Source organism: Fistularia commersonii, chromosome 6, assembly GCF_037954325.1.
Source record: "Fistularia commersonii isolate RoL2024-O1a breed Wild chromosome 6, RoL_Fcom_v1.0, whole genome shotgun sequence".
NCBI lineage: Eukaryota > Metazoa > Chordata > Actinopteri > Syngnathiformes > Fistulariidae > Fistularia > Fistularia commersonii.
In genome coordinates this window covers 12889377-12908988 of record NC_141289.1, presented here as the reverse complement: position 1 = coordinate 12908988, position 19612 = coordinate 12889377, and the positions used below count along the sequence as shown (strand labels likewise).

At 38.3% G+C, this 19612-nt stretch overlaps 1 protein-coding gene across 2 annotated transcripts in view; it reads right to left on the bottom strand.

Annotated features, from left to right (window-relative positions):
- Window positions 1-19612, bottom strand: part of LOC147233405 (fibroblast growth factor 14-like) — a 63932-nt gene that overhangs the window by 14247 nt on the left and 30073 nt on the right. For both annotated transcript variants that reach the window (XM_086148211.1, XM_086148212.1), the window contains exons 2-3: window positions 11977-12087; window positions 8113-8216 (exon numbers count right to left, since the gene is read on the bottom strand). In XM_086148211.1, coding sequence (XP_086004337.1) covers window positions 8113-8216; window positions 11977-12087 — 215 coding nt within the window. The remainder of the gene's footprint in view (window positions 1-8112; window positions 8217-11976; window positions 12088-19612) is intronic.

The following is a 19612-nucleotide window of genomic DNA, read 5'->3' as shown; positions in this document are numbered from 1 at the left end:
CAAACAAATTAAGCAAAACATACAATTAAATAAGTTTAATTAAAAAAAAAAAAGATTCCTGTAACAGGAATCAAAAAATTCTTAATCCAAAATGTGATATTAAAGTGCAGGACTATCTCAGAAAATTGGAATATTGTGATGAAGTTCTTTATCTTCTGTAATGCAATTACAAAAACAAAAACATCATACATTCTGGATTCATTACAAATCAACTGAATTACTGCAAGTCTTATTTTAATATTGCTGATTATGGCATACATCTTAAGAAAACTCAAAAATCCTATCTCAAAATATTAATTAGATTAAATATTGATATCAATTTTCGTTTTTTTAATTGCATTATAGAAGATAAAGAACTTTATCAAAATATTCTAATTTTCTGAGACAGTCCTGTAAGACAATACCTAGTAGAACATTTATTTCACATCCCTTTTGCATCCCTCCATGGCTTTTTAAATGGCATTATTCCTTCTCTTCTGGATCATGTTTCCGTTACTGTGGACCATCAGTATGGTTGCATTACTCCTTATCATGTAGAGTAACTCTGTGCCTGTTTTATTAACCATAATTAAAAAAAACAATACATTGAAAAAAAATTTTGATTCTAAATTGCATTAATGCGATAAATTAAAATTGATCTACGTAGAACCATAGCCATTAAGAATTAATTTGAATAGACGCTTTAATAACACAATCTGGATTGAACCATCAGCCCTCAGGAGATAGCCACTCTACCAACTGAGCTGTAATATATCTCCTCACAGGACAGAGTAACTGGAGCATTCAGAAAAAAAAAATCCCCAGTTGTAATTACAACTTTGATGCTGATGCGTACACTGTTGATGTCAGAAACCAGCAATTACAGCCTCCAGTATGACAGGGATGTGGCATAAACAACCACTTTTTTGCCACACAACTGGGCAACAATAGGCCTCAGTGGATTGGATGAGAAGGGAATGAGTGTTGAACTGCTTTCCTTGCTGGTCAGCAGTAGTGTAACAGCACAACAAAACCTACAGTCAACAATGACACCAATACTTGGTGTTGAAAAAAAAATCTGATTTAAATGCTGCAATGTTGGAGCTAATTTCAACAGATGATGCTGTTGAATACTTTGTAATAAGCAGCTACTGACAACCAGCCACGGCTGTCAAACATCATTAGTGGGCAACAGATTTCTATGATGTGTGCTCAGAGCTACTTCAATGCCCTGCTTTACAAAGTGGTGCCTTTGAAGAGTCTGTGAAACTCACCAGTAACAAATTCATTCTCTAGTCACCATAAATGAATGTGTGTGTGTGTGTATATGTATGTGTGTGTGAAAGTGAGAGGAGTGTGCGTATGCGTGTGTGTGTGTGTGTGTCTGTGTGTGTGTGTGTGTGTGTGTGTGTGTGTGTGTGTGTGTGTGTGTATGTGTATGTGTATGTGTATGTGTGTGTGTGTGTGTGTGTGTGTGTGTGTGTGTGTGTCTGTTCTGACTCACATGCCTAACATTTATTTTCTCTGCCACTCCTCCTCCCTCTCATCCCTCTAGATGTAGACATCACAGCGTTCTCTGTCTGAGTGCAGCACCAACCGTGTTATGAATGGAGGTACACGCCTACGTGCACAGACGTGTGCCAGACAGGCACACTCGTACACACATATATAGAAAGCACGTACGCCCCTATGTTTGTTGAACATTTTCAGCGGTGTGAAAAAAGAAAACACTTTGTTCAGAAAGCCAGAGATGGTTTGGGAAAAAAGATGTTGATTCGAGGTATTGAAAATGAAATGGAAAGAGGAAGAAATGCTTACACTTTCTTGATCTTTAAGGTAAATGAAAGAGCGACAAGCCATGGATTAATAAGAAATAACCATTGAACGACTTAGTTTATTGATTAGCATTCATTGGCAGTCACAAAGCAATTCCCTCGTCTCGTGAGCTCAGACATGAGGATTGGATTTTATTATGACAGCACATTGTGTATCATTTGCACTAGTGCTTGGATTATATATTTGGGAAGCTGTGGAAAATGAAAAGCCACACTTAGAATAGGAACATAATTCAATATAATACCAATAATAAAAAAACATAAACATAGTATCCTTATCATCGTAATAATATGAATTATTATTAAACCAACAAAAATAGTAAAATCTATGGGTTTGATTCTTTTGCGTAGAAATGAATTTTATTTATCTATTCATTTGTTTTTATTTTTATTGAAAACTATTTAAAGAAAAGTAGACCATAAATAGGAGAAGATTGATACGTCCAGATGGTTTCTATTCATTAGGTTGAGAGTGAGCGTAATCTCTAAATTTGTAGGATCAATAAAACATCTTGGCTTGTCAGCAAAGTGAATAAAAGAAAAGGGGGACAATGGATGAATTTGGATTTAAAAACTCTCTGGATTCATACTTTAACATTCCTGAACCAGAACTAAATGCTGTAAAATTGCCCTCAAGAAGTTTTTTGAGGGAACAACAAAAAAATCCAAGAAAGCAAACACATTTATCTGTTTCAATGACCGGAAGATACCTAAACTGACAGAAAGAAGGAGGGTTAATACATAAAAAAATATATATATATTCAATATATATAACAATGGGATAAAAAATTGATTGATGCAGGATGGAGTCAAAGTGGTAGTGTTTGGGCTCCAGGGGCCTTTGCCGAGGCCTGGGCCTGTTACAGTCTGACTTACTGAAGCTGTCCTGTCAGAAAAACATTTCCATTACTCATCTTGGCTGCTGGATTGTCAGCATCAGCTAAAATCTCCACACCCATGCGGATTCGGAGTGTGCACTCAGGCTATATCTAGATATGTTCCGTGCGTGGAAACAGCATATAAACCTCATATCATATTAAACCCCTGAATTTCATAGTGGTTTTCAAAGGCACCTCTTGACAAAACCATTGTAACACGGAGTGAGTGAAGCTGTAAGAATGAGCTCTTGAACATTTTATCATATACCGTGATCAACTTAGTGACGTTCTTGGGGGTAATTATGAGTAATATATGTCTTAAGCAGGGACAGCCCTAAAATCTCCAGGCAAGTCCTCGTATGACTTGAACAGTGAAGGAAGATATTGATGAAATTCTGGCGGCAGGTTGGATGATTGGATGGATGATTGTTCAGTAATTGCAGAGGATCCCTTGATTTTGTGAAATGAAAAAAAAAAATCATTCTCTACACCCTTATTCTCTTTTTGCCATCAAGTTCAATGTCGAATAATTTCCCTTTTATTTCTGGGGCAGCGGTCTCAATGTCTGGGGATGTGACATTCACTGCCCCACTTCTCTCAGCTCCCCGTCTTCAGGAAACACCTCTAAAAAATGAACCTCTCCTGGTTTCCATCTTGAACACGAGTGCCTCGGCTTCTTCGGCCATGATAACTTCTCTGTGATAGACCTCTGCTCAGTGGTTTCTCCTATGCTGAGAGAAGGCGTTTTATTGGGGCTACAAACAGTGGACACACTCCAGGCAATTAAAAATAATTGTTTTGAAGAATTATATATATAACATTTATAATTAATTTGTAAAATAAATGATCAAAATCTGTCCACTTTTCAATGATTTATGACACAAAAACTGGTAAATGGTCTGAATTTTAATTTTAGTTTAGTGTTAGTGTTCAGTGTGACTCCATGAGAGACTTTATGTCCCAGTGAACATACTATAACTAGATATATTTGAAGAATTCTTCTGTTTTCTTTTCTTTCAGCTTACAGCGAATAAACCTCCTCCATCTAACTGTTTTCCTTGTACCCTCTTCTCTCACACCAACTAACTTCACGTCCTCTTTCACTGCATCTTCTCCTGGGCTTACTTTAGACTTCCTGCCTGGCAATTCCAACCTGACCACCTTCCACCAATATATTTGCTATCCTTCCTCTGTACATGATCGAACCATCTCCGTCTGGCTTCTCTGACCTTCTCTGACCTTCTCTCCAAAACATCTAACATCTTCTGTTCCTCTGATAGACTCATTCCAGCTCTGCTTCCTGTCTTTTCTTCAGTGCCACTTTCTCTAAACCATACAGCATCAATACATCAAAAATAATAGTGTATCATGTTCTATGAGCAGAGGAAATAGGTAGCGATAAGTTGCAGGAAATGGCCAAACACCTTCTTCTTTCATCTCACAGCGAATATCCGAACAACTCCATTTCCTCCTTGAGAACCCCACACGTTCAAATGCCTGCGTACATAACAAGAGGCCATGAAAAAGGAACACACACTCGCCACACCTCGTGTCATTCACACTCAAACACATGAGCAACCCTAAAATCATAAGCATTTTTTTCTCACTTTCCTCAGCATGCTCCATAATTATCACATAGCAGCTCATTGCACACTCTGCCATCTGTTAGCTGCACCCCCCCCCCAAAACACACACACACAGTTGCGCAATCTCAGAGTGCCAGATGCTTACGAAACTTGAATTAATAAGACTGTCCTGCCATGTATAACGAAGTTTGCGGCATATCATTATCAGTTTGCAATAAGAGGATAAAGAATCTCATTGAGAGGAGGGCTTTAGAAATCCAGGTGGAAGCTAAAGTGGCAGCAGGGGACAAAAAGAAATGTCCTAAATGTATGGCTGTGAGACAGGAGTTTCAGGAAATACATATCAAAGACTGATTGATAAATGATCTGGTCAATTTTACCAGTGACTTTTTTTCATTGGTTGATTAATATCACTAAAATAATCTGTTAAAAGGTGATATCAGACGGGAGGAAAATGAGCACCAAGTCAGTTGGGTGTTTTGCACAAAGACAGATTAGTTATAGATTCCCAAAGTGAGATTTCAAGCAGGTTTGTTCATGTTGCAGGAAATTCAAAGATGCCCACATGGCCTTTGGAGGAGGATTTTTCTATTTTTTCCAAAAATGATCAATTACCTTATTCATTAAATGAAAAAAAAGATTTGATTGAGATAAGATAAGACGAGACAAAACAATAAGAATAATTGTTGGAATGAAGATCAAATATATTATGAACTGATAAAGATCACATACTGTCATTTTTCAGTAAGAAGAATAAGCTGACTTTGAGAGCGGTAATGAGAGGCCGCTTCTTTAGAACACAAAAAAGAATGTGAACATTCAAACAGTCAAGGGGGAAAATGAGAGCCGCTGTGTTTTTTTCAGTTTATGTTGTATTATGACTAAAAAGCAGTGTTTTTATCTGTGACTGAAAATGGGACAATGTAGAGACACTGCGGAAACGCAATGCGGTTACTTGGTAGAATTTATATTTCTTGATTCTATGAATTAAGCAAAACATTGTCTCACAGTTCTGAAGACATTTTTCACTGATATTTCACTGTTGACAACAGAATTTAATGAAAATCCCTGATGAGATTTTATTGGAATATTCATACCAATACAGCAACCTACCTCACCAGTGAACATTTTATGCTGCTATGATATAGACACAAATGGGGATGAAAAATAAAATCCAAGCCATGAATCACACATTCACCTCAACAAATGCCTCAACACATTTCCACCCATACTGTGCTTGGTCTTCGGTGCATCGTGTTGAGATTGGAATGATTTTAGTGCAGCCAGATACCAAAAATCTTCTCGCTTGTTGCTCTCATTGGTGAAGGCTTCTACGCATTGGACTTTTTTTGCGCTTCTTGGTGTTTGTTACTTGAGTTCATTCTCGACAGGTAAATTGTCAGTGCTCTCGGCCTCATCAAATCATGGCACTGACAAGCAAAAGGACACGAAGCAACAAAAGAGAAGGAGCCAAAAAGCAGCATCTTGCTTGAGGGAGGGGGACATGTTGAAAGATGCAGCCTGCTGACATTGTAGCAAGTATTCCTCTGATGCAAAAATGATATCTGGTCTGTTTGAGGGCAACCACATTGTTGTAAGAACGACACAATATGTCTACGCAGACTCGGGAGAACACACAATATCTGCAAGAAGACTGATATTTTATCACATGCTGAGTGATTGATTTGGATCTTTTTTCCAGGGTGAAAATCACATACATAATATTGAAACAATTTCTACTGACATGGATCAATCTCTGTTCAAACTCCACTGTCCCGAACATTTCTTTAAAAAAATCCTAAGGAAACAACTGAAAAATCCATGGCTACAAATAAGAGATCGATAAGAAAGTATTTTATTTTGTAATTGCAGAAATTTCAAGGCGGAATCAATGGTGTTGTGTAAGATGTACAATTGTTGGAATTTCACCTTACAGGGAAACACGTTTCTACACTGCATGTGACAATAAACACTATGAATAAATGCTTTGAATCTTTAAAATGCTAGCGTGAGGCAATCTGAATATATTAAGTTGAATTTGATTTTGCATGTGTTGTGTAAATAATATACAAAAACAGACACTATTATAGCCATGGAATGTGGGAAAGCAGGCCTTTTTCTACGTCACAAAGCCAACAGATCCTTAGCTCTAAGCTTAGGCCTAAAGAAGCATAACCTGACACTTCAGATAATATGTTACACAGAATCATTGAGACAGGATCATGTTAAACCTGTTAGGAGAGGGGTATTCACTTGAAAAAAAAACAATTGCATTTGAATATTTAGCATTGGAGGTTTGGATGAGGTTTGGATCTATCCACCTCTACCGCCTCCAGCTGGTAGAACGAATACTTGACAAAGCCAGTTCGATATCTTAGAGTTCTATTCCATCAGTATCTAAACTAACTTCTGCCATAGCTCAGTGCTCAAAAGAATTCTACTTTGTCAGGCTGATATCAACCAGCAGTGCAAAACTGAGGAATGTTCCAAACCCTTGTTACACAAGAACAAGGCTGATGCCATTTTTTCCACACTTTGGCCCCATGCTTATTCATGGCATCACAAATGACACCCTCCCGGACCATCGCAGCAGCCAATCAAACATCAAGCGGTGCTACCGCCATAATGAATTGCATGTCATTTATATTTTCCTTATCGTATAGCTTGCCAACTACTCACAAAACTGGAACATGATGAAACATCCCCGCTCTCCCCTCAACACAGCTTTAGAGGGGATTTCTACATTTCTACTGTGTGTGTGTGAGTGAGAGAGAGAGTGTGTGTAGGGGGGGACTCCCCCTCTTCAATTATTTACAGGAAGCCCTCATGCATCTGTGGCTTTCAGCGACAGACTGAGGAAGCCCAGTAGAGCAGCACAGATCTTTCTTTCTCTTCCCCATTCTCTTCCTCTCATCCCTGTGTCTATACGCTTATTACGCTTATTTTCTTACTATATTTTTCTCCTCTTTTTTTTCTTCTCCTCCACCCTTCAGTCTAGTGCTCTCCAAATCACCCACTGCAAACAATTTTGCTTTATACACCGTGTTCACAGATGACCTTTCTACGCCCTTCTTCTGCTTTTATTTAAACTCAGTTCTGTCAGCCTCACCTATCCTTTTCCTTCCCCCTCCATTTCTTCTCTGCGCGGCCTCCAATTACCCCCTCCCTCCCGTTCCTTTTTTCTTTTCTTTCTTCTTTTCCTTTTTTTCCTCCCACCCCAAAAATTCAACATAGGAAAAAAGAATAAAGGGGGATGATGTCAGGGAGGAGGGTCCTCTTGAAGAGTTTGAACTCTCTCTGAAGAGTCAGCATGGAAATAATTCATATTCAGCTTGAGCCGATCTCCTCACAGTTGACCGCTCCTCCTCGGCCTCAAATCCCCTCTGTCCTCTTCTGCTTGCTCCCAAAACTTCCTCAGCCACTCATGTATTCCCTAATGTTCATTTTTCATGTTGGTGAATCAAAAAGCTTTTAAAGAATTCATCACCTCATTTCACAATCTCAAGTGTTCATTAACAACTCTGGATGATTTTGACTTTCCTGATCTTAAAAATGGTCTCTAATTAAACCCCAGGAAGAGAAGAAAAAAACATACGACCAAATAGCCAAGAATTTCTCGCATAAAGAACACCTAATATGCAATTGTTCCCCACAATTTCACAAAGGTCAACCCCGTCCACCCTGAAAAACATGATTTTTTTTTCAATTATTGCATCACTGTGTTAATTAAGCTTATTCAGTCAAAAACAAACCTCTAAAATAAAGCATGTGTAACAAACAGATCTCTTTCAGTCTTGTGTGTTTGTGTTTGTTTGTGCGTGTGCAGATGCTCACCGAAGAGTAGAGGTGACCCTCTCCGTTCATGGCAATGTAGAGACCAGTCTTGACTGATTGGATGGCCACAACTCTCAGACCCACGGGAATTAAGTTAAACAGAGCTGCAGATACAAACAGACAGACTTTTATGAGGGTGTGTGCGTGTGTGTGTGTGTTTCTTGAAATACAGCTGTGCTCTGCCAACTGAAATTCCAATTGGTCTGTTGATCTAATGATTTAGTGGTTATCAAGGTACAGCAGCAGCCTGGCCTCAAGGGTTGCTTTCCCACTTGACAAGGAGGTATTTTCTGAAATTCAACTTCAGCGCCATACACAGACACTTATTTTTTTTATAAAATGCATTAAATCAATAAAACAATCGGGTAAAATCGCCCGATTATAAGACAATCTTCCCTTAGAGCAGTCCTTATATTATGTATACTGCCACAACAGAATCACCTGATAATAAACAAACAATATGTACCTTTTTCTAATGGGTAATCATTCTGAAAAGAAGATCAATTTTTTGTACTTGATTTTAAAACATTTTAACTCTGTTTGGTTTTTATATCGTCTGACTTCCATAAAACAAATGAAAGCTCCATAGGTAAGTGCAGTATATCTCCACTAGGGGACCCAGAACCAGTGTAAGGTACGGCTGAGAACTGACTTCTCTCTTTCCCGAAAATGTGACAGCAGAAGCCATTCATCTCTAATTTATATGTCTATTATCCCAACAGTGTTATTGATTAGCTGGCCGAGAGCACAGACAGTCGAGTTATTATGACAGATTCAATCCTGCTTGTGCGTCTGTATATAGAGTATATTATTATTAGGGCTTGACAGATGTATCCATCTGCCAGTATCAGCACATATGAGCCCTAAAGTAGCCTAAATTGGTCAGTGGCTGATATACCGGATCAATGGATATGCTAGCCAATACACCCACTATATGAAAACTTTTGTCCAGCTGTTGGCCATGCCAGCAACACATGAAGGAGAGTAGTAAGAGATGGAACAACAAGTTATTTTCTGTGTATATGGCTTTTAGTAAAGTTAACTGATTACATAATATGTCTTTTTATGTAATAATGTAATTATTTTTTTACGTGATAAAGTAAGCGCTGCTGTTAGGCTGCTAGTTGCCACGTTTTGCACGTTTATAAAGATTATATATTGTTTATATTCTTTTTCTTGTTTCTTTTTTACTTAATTAAATATTTTTTGATTTCTTCTCATATCTATGTATCTTACTGCTGCAAATTATTATGAACTACCTCTACTACACTACCAACTTCTGCTGTGTGTAAAAATGCAATTTCCCCACTGTGGGGGTTAAAGGAATATTCTCTTCTTCTATTCCATTCTGTTTTTTTTTTCTTTTGTAAACTCATTTAATGGATTTGTTTTTTAAATCATGACTAAACGCCCCTGTAAAATAAAAAGTTAGTAACCATTAAAATCATCAAAAAGCCATATACAAGTAGGTAAGAAACTAATTAACACAAATTCACCAAAAGATTCATGGTAACTTTTTTGCTAAATTTTAACACATAAATGTAAAGTCATTAGAACACAATGACCAGAAAGTGTAGGAAAAAGAGCTGAATTAAACTACTACATAATCTGGGAGCATTTCTTTTATTTGTTCTGTGTCTAGCATGATTTTATGACAATGTAGATTTAAAAAATAACAGGCTTGTGAATATTACATTATTTTTCGCGGCATCTTTCACAGCCCTGGACACCAACCAGCCGATTAATAAGGAACATATATATGCATAAAAATGTGTGACATAACATAATGAGCCGTAATTAGGGGCTTAACACTGGATATGCTTTTTATAGCCCTGCTGGTTGTCAATCGAGGGCTGATTACATGTGGGATGGTAGTGGCCTCATTAATCAAGATTATAGAGGAGGGTGCTTTGAATTTCCAGCATTTACTGGATATGCTGGGCCCTGGACGGAAGACAATTATTGTATGTGCATTGGTTCACCTGCATCTATTCATCCTCAATATATTTATCCTAAATCTTAAATATGTATACATATATCTCCTTCGTGCATGCCGGTCACTACAGTGGACAGCTATTAACTTTATAGTTTTATTTGTATTTCTTATTCTCAACCCTTTTTTATACTGTTTATACAATTTACTACTACTATTTATTATTGTTATGTTTTACTTGAAACTCTGGCAAAATTCTTATTCTTAACATTTTTTTAACTCAGTATATCATGGGTCATGCATCAAAGGGTTAAATATATTTATCATATATCATGAGCATGATGGCGGTTGAGATATTTTTCAACCGCCATCATGCTCATTACCGCAAAGATGTGCTGCCAGTTGATTAAAGAGGTGGCAACCTTTCCTTAAATACTGCAGGTAAATGTCAGTGATGTCTCCCCTCTGCTGATCACTGGCAATCAAATGTGAAAAAAAATGTAAAAAAAAAGAAGCTTGGCAAGAAGTGTGAGGTGCTGTTAATTCTGTTTGATCCACAGAAAAAAATCACAGCAAACAAGTGGGACACTTCTGCAGCAGGAGGATGTAGGGAGCAACACATTTAGCCCAGACGGAAAGGACACATTGGGGAGACAACTTGTCTGTCGTAGTGATTACTGATTATTCTTTGATTTTCTCTAAGTATCGCTCAACACAATACTGCAAAGGCTACATTAATCAATAAGCCATCCATCTGCAGCTCCTCCCCGAAGGGTACGTCGGGTGCAGAGGTCTAATAAATTAAGCCTTAAAAACAAAATCCTCTGAAAAGCTACTTGTCGCTTTCAGCTGAACAGTTGGGGTGCTCTCTGAAAAGACACAGCCTAAAATTCCCCAAATCCCCAATTAGAACACAATACTGCTGTCTCATTGCTGTCTTTTTGTGTTGGCTTTTGCATTGAATTCCATTCAGTAACGAATAACTCTTAGTTATTCTCATCAATACATGTTGATGCTAGACAATAATATTGAGACAATAGAGACAGAATTGTATAACACTTGTGTATTGTTTCATTCTCTGGTGTTAGCTTCTCCTTCACACAAAAATGTGGCTCTTGACCTTCATTAAGTCAAATGTGGATGGAAAGAGTCATATGCCTTCTCTGAATAACTATGTGACCTTTAAGAGAAGCCACTACGATTTTTCCTTTGGTCTGATGAAATAGTACTTTCGGGACGGAAACTCCGCTTAGTGGTTTTCAGTTCCAAATAGTTGTATCTCACGTTCATGTAGTACCACCACATCTCAGCGATGGTCTACTGTACCTGGAAACACTTCCATGGGTGCTTACATTTACGCAGGAATGATGGATGAAGGAAGTTATCTGCTTGGAAGTGACTAGTGGCTGAAGAGAAACAAAAAGGCAACAGGAGCGTGTGCAGTGTAGTCTGGGAACGGTTTCTAGTCTACAAGCGCAAATATTTTGTGAAGGTAAATTAGAGCCTGACTAATATCATTTCGGAGATGACACCAATACTGATAGGTTGGGATGGAAAAAGAATAACACTGGAGAAATAGCCTGATGTTTGAATGGCATTTAGAAGTTAAGACTTGAGCTAGTGTATAATAAGCAGCTGCATCATTTAACAATGTAATGCCAGAGATGTTGACCAAATATTACAGCTTGATATTACAGTTTGCATTAAAATCCTACTGGCACTAAGGAAACAAAATATCAATCTCACACATTAAATTATTTCATTTTGTTCATCGAAGCACAGCTGAAAGACAGATAGACTGCTTGTCATTTTTTACAAGCAAACTACAATTTTTTCAGACTGACAGACATATTCCCCACTATATCTAAAACATGCTGTATTACAGCACTAAATGTGCACAATCAGAGAGTGGGTGTGGTTTGTCTGCTAACAGGAATTGGTGCTGTCGTCTTTGGTCCCGTCCAGACTTCCATCCTGGCCCATTTGGAGATAGAAGCCCTGTCTGCAGAACAACCTGGTCACGATGCCCTTCAGCTGTGGTTCTACAAAAACACAGACAAAGACAGAACATTAGTTACAAGGAATCCTCGGGCAATTTTTCGAATTCAGACTTGTTGTGCATCACAATGTCTAAAAAATCCTGATGTTCGATAAGCAGAGTTAACAAGGACTTATGGACAAATGGGGGGCACAGAATTCAATTTCTACAAAAAAAAATCCTTGAAGGCACACAGCAAAAAAGAACAATGTGACCACACGTGACCTGCTGCATCCTGGGGGATTTCCTGTGGAGAGACTAGTCAAGCAAATCCAATGCATTACAGGATTCTTGGACTAATCCTTCTTTGCTGGTCATTGTTCCACTTGAATAACTTTGATAAATTATTTCTGAACATTTTCAGGGTAAAGAGCACCCTTATAGGGTTGTCATATCTGTAATATTTTGTCTCCTCTTTCTGTAACCACTGACGTATTAGATGTGGACTCTCCATCCATGAAGCAGTCGCTAACATTCACAGAGCAACATACTCAAAATTCGAAATTACTGCCACAACTAATTAATCATGGTATATGCAAAACAACGCCTTTTGCAATCCTTGTCTTATTTTACATTTTTTTTCAGATGTTACAATATTTAATTTCAGAATGATGTGCTCTCAGCTGTTTCCTGACGTTTCAACTGCAGCGGCCGTTCTTGCCTCTGGCTGTGAAGCCATTGCATCTCGCCATCAAATACTAAATCACCGAGATAAAACGCAATGAATAAAACTACAGGTGGTGTGAAAGAGAAAATAAAAAGGGAGTTCAGGACAAAGAACACCAGGATCACTTAATAAGATGTAACATTGGTAATGAATGGGAGGAGGTAGAAAAGAAGAGACAAATTGAGGTTGGAATTTCGTGTCAAAGTCAATATGCAGCCTCGAAGATAGGTGCATGCAGGCGTTTTCTGTTCCGTCATCATTATTCTCATGGCCCCCCTGCTGAAGATAGCTGGCTTTTTCCATAAACACACTCGGGTCGGTCTCGGCTGGTTGGTGAAACAGGTTATCTGACAGGGCTCCTGTCTCCCTCTCTGTCTCTCCCACTCACACACACGCACACATACATTTGACCACACCCATTTTCACTCTTTAAAAAACATAAATAAATGAAAAAACGCAGTTGGCGCAGACTTTGTCTTTGTTGATGCAGCTAATGCAAGGCGGGAATCCCCTTTGAAGGTGTGACAGGCAGAGAGAAAATGTGTGGAGGTATATCCTAATGCACAGTGATAGACGAAAAAAAAGAGCCTGACCCAGTTTAACGGAAGTATGTTCTGTGTGTGTGTGTGTGTGTGTGTGTGTGTGTGTGTGTGTGTGTGTGTGTGTGTGTAGGAGACAGAGAGTGGTACGGGTGTTTTCCATCTTTGTGACGGATCCATCTTGTGTGGCGCGGAAGAAGGAAGGGAACAGAGGTGTGAAGCATGCTAGCAGCACTCCAACTGACAAAATTCCCAGCACAGCACTTAGCATGAGGTCCAATCTCTCCATTAGAAATACAGACATTCAAGGGTTCTATAGAGAGTGTGGTTTTGCTTTTCTAATCAAACTAATAAAACCTGTATGCGTACAGGATTTAAGGGGATGTCAGATTGATGGACTTATCTAATTTTCTTTTTTCAGGACCTTTATTTAGCTTCCATATATTTTTTATTTCCTGGCTACCAGCCCCAGCCTTTCTCCTAAATAGAATATTATAATAGCAATAAATAAGGTAAAATTGCACTGACATTCACAAGATATACATTTAAATAGTATGCACTTAGATGTAACTAACATTTTGCAGGGAACACATTTTCAATATTACATTTTTCTTCTTTATATAAAACATTTTTTCCTTTGAGTAACTTTAGTTTTGGAGGTATTTGGCCCTTGATGTGAATCATAGAGAAATGTCAAATCTATTTAGTCAGTTAATTTAAGCCAGTTTTACAATGTTTTTGATTTAATATATGCAGGTTTTGAATTACTGAAAAAAAATAAACCATGGAAAAAGGTTTCACATAATTTCACCAACTAAAATGGCAAATTATTTCATCTTTAAATATTTACACATCTACCTATAATCCCATCAGAGTTGGAGAAATTGCTATTTTGTTTCGATGTATAGTAAGTGAAAGGCGACAAGGAAAAATACAGCATGAGGTAAATACAGATGACAGCTGTGGTGTTTCTTTGGGGTTTAGATTCCACAGCAGTGTTTCAGCAGCCCAGTATCTGATTTAGAACTGGAAATTACATCACATGAAATCAGCATGGAAGCCACCGGAAATATGTGTTCTATCGTTCCGAAGGATGAATGATGTCTGCTACATTTCACCTGCGACAGGACAATTTATATGATATGATAATGATAAAGAGAATGATAAGAGAATGATAAAAATGCAGACTGTATATTTTTTTGTAATTTTACTAAATTAGACCTAGAGGCACAGAGGCCTGTCCTTGCCAGCCTGGTTTTTCTTTCATACATCTGTCTTTTAGTGATTTAAACCCTGTTTGATATGGATGATATGTTATAACAGTACGCTCATTTTAGTGGTGATGTGGAATTGCATAATACCTCTGTTGGCAGGAATTTTGAGTCACACATTTTTCCAAGGAGAAAGTTTTTTTTGGGATTTCTTCGAAAAGGAATAATGCTCTCTGGGTTGGAAAGAGAAACCGAATGACCAATTATCTCATCGAAATCAGATTTGAAGTCTTTATCCAGATTTTTACTCCCAACACGGTCAAGGTCAATACTAGTAGCATGTAAGTTATCTTTTTTCCAGCCACTGTAGGCTTAATAGTGGTCAATCCGGGATGGTGAGCTATTAAAAAACATATATTTTTATAATATAATATAATATAATATAATACAATATATTATTTCATATTGCTCTTAATACTTTGCGGCCAATTATAGCCAGTATGTGCAAATTATAATTACACCCTGGGTCCTTTCCCCCCCTTTAAAAACTAAATACTCTTCAGTGAGTATTTAATTTTTAAATCAGTTTTACTTGGGCTAGGTGGTGGCGCTGTGGTTAGCACAACCACCTCACGACATGAAGCTCCCTCGTTTGATTATGGCAGCAATCGGAATCTCCATGTTCTGCCCGTGTCTGCATGGGGTTTCTCTGTTTTCCTCCCACAGTGCAAAAATACGGTTAATCGAAGATTCTAAATTGCTAAAACGCGTCAACAAGTGATTCTTTTTTTTTTTCTCTATGTGTGGCCCTGTGACTGATTCAGGGTGTACCCCCGCCTTTCGTCCAATGAAAGCAGGGATAGACTCCACACCCTCACTGCAGGATATGCAGTCAGGAGTACTACTGTTTTTTTATGTGAATGGCCTTTATATAAAGCAAGAATATCTCCAACTATACAATGTCAATAATCACACTCATGCCAATAGAATAGTTTAACACTGCAGAGGCTGGCTTCTGTTTCCAAATGGAATAATGTGACATTGTTGCCAATGTTATGAACAACTGTGGAACCGTACTATATTAAAACCTTATGGTCAAGGTCTTGCCTATATGCATTAATTGGTCTTTCTGGTGTCGCATGAAAGTCGAGCTCCAGGCAGCTCAAAAAAAAAAAAAGAGCCACCCTTCACATGAAGAGCTGACATTATCTTATCCTCTTCATTCTGGGTTGTTCAGTGGGACAAAAATCCACCAAACCTATAAAAAAAGAACTTAAATAATGAGCAGGATAACTGCAGTTGTATAGATTGGCCTGTTTTATTTTCATAGATTGTTCCTTCATGGCTATGTTGATATACACATACGGTATACTAGCTTATAGAAGAATCTTTCAACCATTGTTTTGGAAATGTTGAATTGTCACTGAAGCATTTTATTTGACATGATCTCATACTTTTGACGCTTTGAACAAATTTTCCTGACATTGCTCCAGTGTGCTTGATGAATTAAGAATACGAGTCAATTAATCGTGTTTTTTTTTTCACTCCCAAATATCAGTTTTGGCAGTTGCTTTAATTAAATTAAATTCCAGTACCAGTCAAAAGCTGTAAATCAAACGTTAAATCAACCCAATTCCACACCCGCCTGAATCTCTCTCCTGTCATTCTTTGATTATTTAAGACAAACACATGACAGGATGATGGATTTTCATCCTTATCAGAGAAATTGTGATATAAATGATCCCAATATGGATTTTTAATCACATTCCCCTGCCCTATTATAAGCACAATTACAGTTTGTCGAGTGATTGTTGGTGTTTGCATAGATCCCCGCTGTAATGGATGAACAATCAATGATTCTCCACAGGGGACTGCACTGCTGCATCTCCTAATCATCTATTTATCTGTCTGTTCATCCATCCAACATCCCCCTCTCCACTGAAACACACTGCAGCCCAATGCCTTCAAAGGTTGCAACAGTGACATTCTAGCAACCGTCAAGGTGATGTGCCCATTTATTCCCCAATATCTCCATATTCCTGTCTGTTACTAGGGAAATTCCCATTCGCTCGTTGCCATGACAACAGTCTCGTGATTCCAGAGTGTTCCAGCAGAAGGGTATTCCCCCATCCACCGCGTGCGCACGCTCACACAGTCACACACACACACACACACACATATACACACACACACACACATACACACATACAGTGGTATTTTCACCATAATGTGAACTGACTCGATCAGTCAAGCTGTCAGGCTGCGTCACTGATTTGACAAGTCACACTGTCTGTTAATTTGATCAAGCACAACCCTCCATACTGTCTTAGAGAATATAAGCGCTGCATGTTATACAAAAAAAAAACAACCTTTCTTTTCTCTCCTTCCCTTCCCTCATGGCGGGCGCGGGCACACGCGTGCAGACACACACGGTCATCTCACCAAATAGCACCCCGGTGAAGAATTCACAACAACCAACAGGATGTGTCCATTTCAGCCTCGCTCAAATCAGGCTGATGAGCGATCAGAGCAGCTCCTGGGGGCAGGTTTCTTGTAAAAATACAGATTAGACTCAATTCAGCAACACTAAATGTCCTTCACCCATAATATGGCAGCGGTGATGCAGTTTGTTGATTATCATGAAGGTCTGTGTGCTCAATTTGTCTGATGAGCTGAGGATTTGAATATTTCTTTAGTTGAGACTATAAAAGGTGTATTTTCTTCATGCACTTTGAAAAGCATTTCCAGCCTTGGCAAGACGACACTTCAGAGGGAAACACTATTGATTTTCTATACCCGCTTATTATTATGCATTGATTTAGAGTCATGGGAAACACAGTGCAGGGAGTGCCGGTCCATCACGGGGAGGGGAGGAGGGCGATATAGACGAGCAGAGGTGATGAAGCTGCCAAACACTGAATAACATTACTTCAATCTATCAGGATCCGTGATGTTCTCCCCTTTCCATCGCCAAAAAAAAAAAAAAAATACATCCAAACCCCTTTCACTGTGAAGACGAGCCGCTCAGCATTTCACACAGCAAATCATCCAACCCCTTTCAACGGCGAATCCATAATCTTGTCTCAGTCGTCACAGAGAGTTTATGATCGTGGGTGAGGACGGGATCTCGACAAATCAAGAGCACAGTGGTTCAGCTCCTTTCCCCAACCAGAGGGTGTTTTCATGCTGATTTACAGCTCTGAAGGGCTGAGCAATACATTAATATACATGTTTAACGGTGTCAGAGCATCGTGGATTTTTTATTCTTGTGAAATACTATAGTTTGGTCTGCATTGAGACATGATTCATTGTCTAGGCCAAATAAATTAATAATTGGCAGTGAATTGGTTTTTAATCGGCAAGAAAATACCGGAAAACGTTTGCTAAAATTGATCAGAACAGTTACCTGGAAACCTGTGGGAAAGAAATAGAAAGATACAAGAAAAAGAAAGCATTGAAAGATGGGAAACTTTCATTTTTAATTGGGTAATTTATATCATATTTTGAAAGGTCAGATCTCTAATGCCGTGTCAGAAAAGTAGAATTTAGACGCTTTAACTCGTTAGACATACTTTATTTACTTGTGGTGAATATCTGACGGATGACTGTCCTTACATGAGCCCACGTAACTCTTCATTTTGATATTTTGACTAAGTCTCATGACTGTTGTCAAAAGTAATTTTCTGTTGTAGCGCTCTCCAGTCAAATTTCTGACCTGTGCAACTGCCATGCTGCGTGTCGGTGAGCACGGCGGCCGAGGGACTATGCCAAAGACGTATTACGAAAAATTAATTTAAGGAACAGGAGGTGGCTGCTGGCTGCAATATAACAATATTAATCAGTGTACATATGATTTAGTATTTTGTTTGTTTGTCTGTTTGTTTGTTTTTAATTTCAACAGAAAGCTGCTCAAGTCTTAATCTGATTCGGAGTTTAGGCAAGATTGAGCAAAAAATGTCAATTTCATGTTAAATTGGCTGTTGTGTAAGGATTAAAGAAATGCTTTTGGTATCGAGACCTCCTTCGTGGCCGGTACTTCGGGTTAAAATAATGGAAATTATTTTTGGGGTGGGAATGCTTTCTCTGCAGGTCTTATCTGTGCGGCTTTAGACAAGAGATTAAGTATTTTGTTTGGAAAGCGTTTCCTAACAGTTTTTTGTTCTGGTGTTGCTGTGTTTTCCTTCGATGCACAAATAACAGTGTGGTAGCAGTATGAAGACATTTTAAGATATTTTATTTGCACATCTTAAATCAAGATGAAATTTTATTTTTTTACTCATTTTATTGATTGAATACTTAAAAATTCCATTACTAATAGAGCAACTGAGCCTTTGACTACACAGAGCGATGTTTCTCATCTCAGGTACATTTGTTCCTGTTGCTCTCAGCTAAGATAATGACACAGTCTATCATTAAATGCATTAAGTAAACATAATTCCAGCGGGGAGACCGGCTCTTTTGTGTGACTTGATGGATCCAAATAGCATTTCACCTGCCCAGCAACTGTCTGTCAGAGGAGAAGAGGAACTAGAGCACTTGGTCCACCGCAGACAGACTCAAATCATTTCAATCTCACTGTTCTTGTTTTTTTTGTGCAACCAGTCTAAGCGGAGCCGTTCAGTGGAAAGCCGGGGAAATGACCATCCTAAAACTCTTTGTAGATATTTTCTATAATATATACTTTTGCGTGGAAATTAGACAACACAAATAAATAGAAGGGGAATGGTCCCTGGCATGAGCATTTCAATAAAAAAAAACTGTGACATTGAATAGTTACAGTACATCACCGCTTACTCTGTGGTTGCAATTTGAAGATTATTTTTTCCTTATGGCTTTTAAGGTGCCACTGCACTCATATTTCATTCCTAGAGATAAATGCAAAAAGTTTATTTGAATTTCAAGATTAATAAATGGTCAAAAAACATGAAGATATTTGCTTGGTGCTGATCCATGTCCGGGTGTAGTCACGATTTGTGATAGCATAAAAAAAAAAACACTGGCATGACATCACAGCTCAAAATTCAGAATATATAAAAACATACTGCACTTTGCCTGAAAAACCTCCAGAATGTCCTCCTCCTGTCTCTGTATTTGTGCCGCATCCTCTAGATT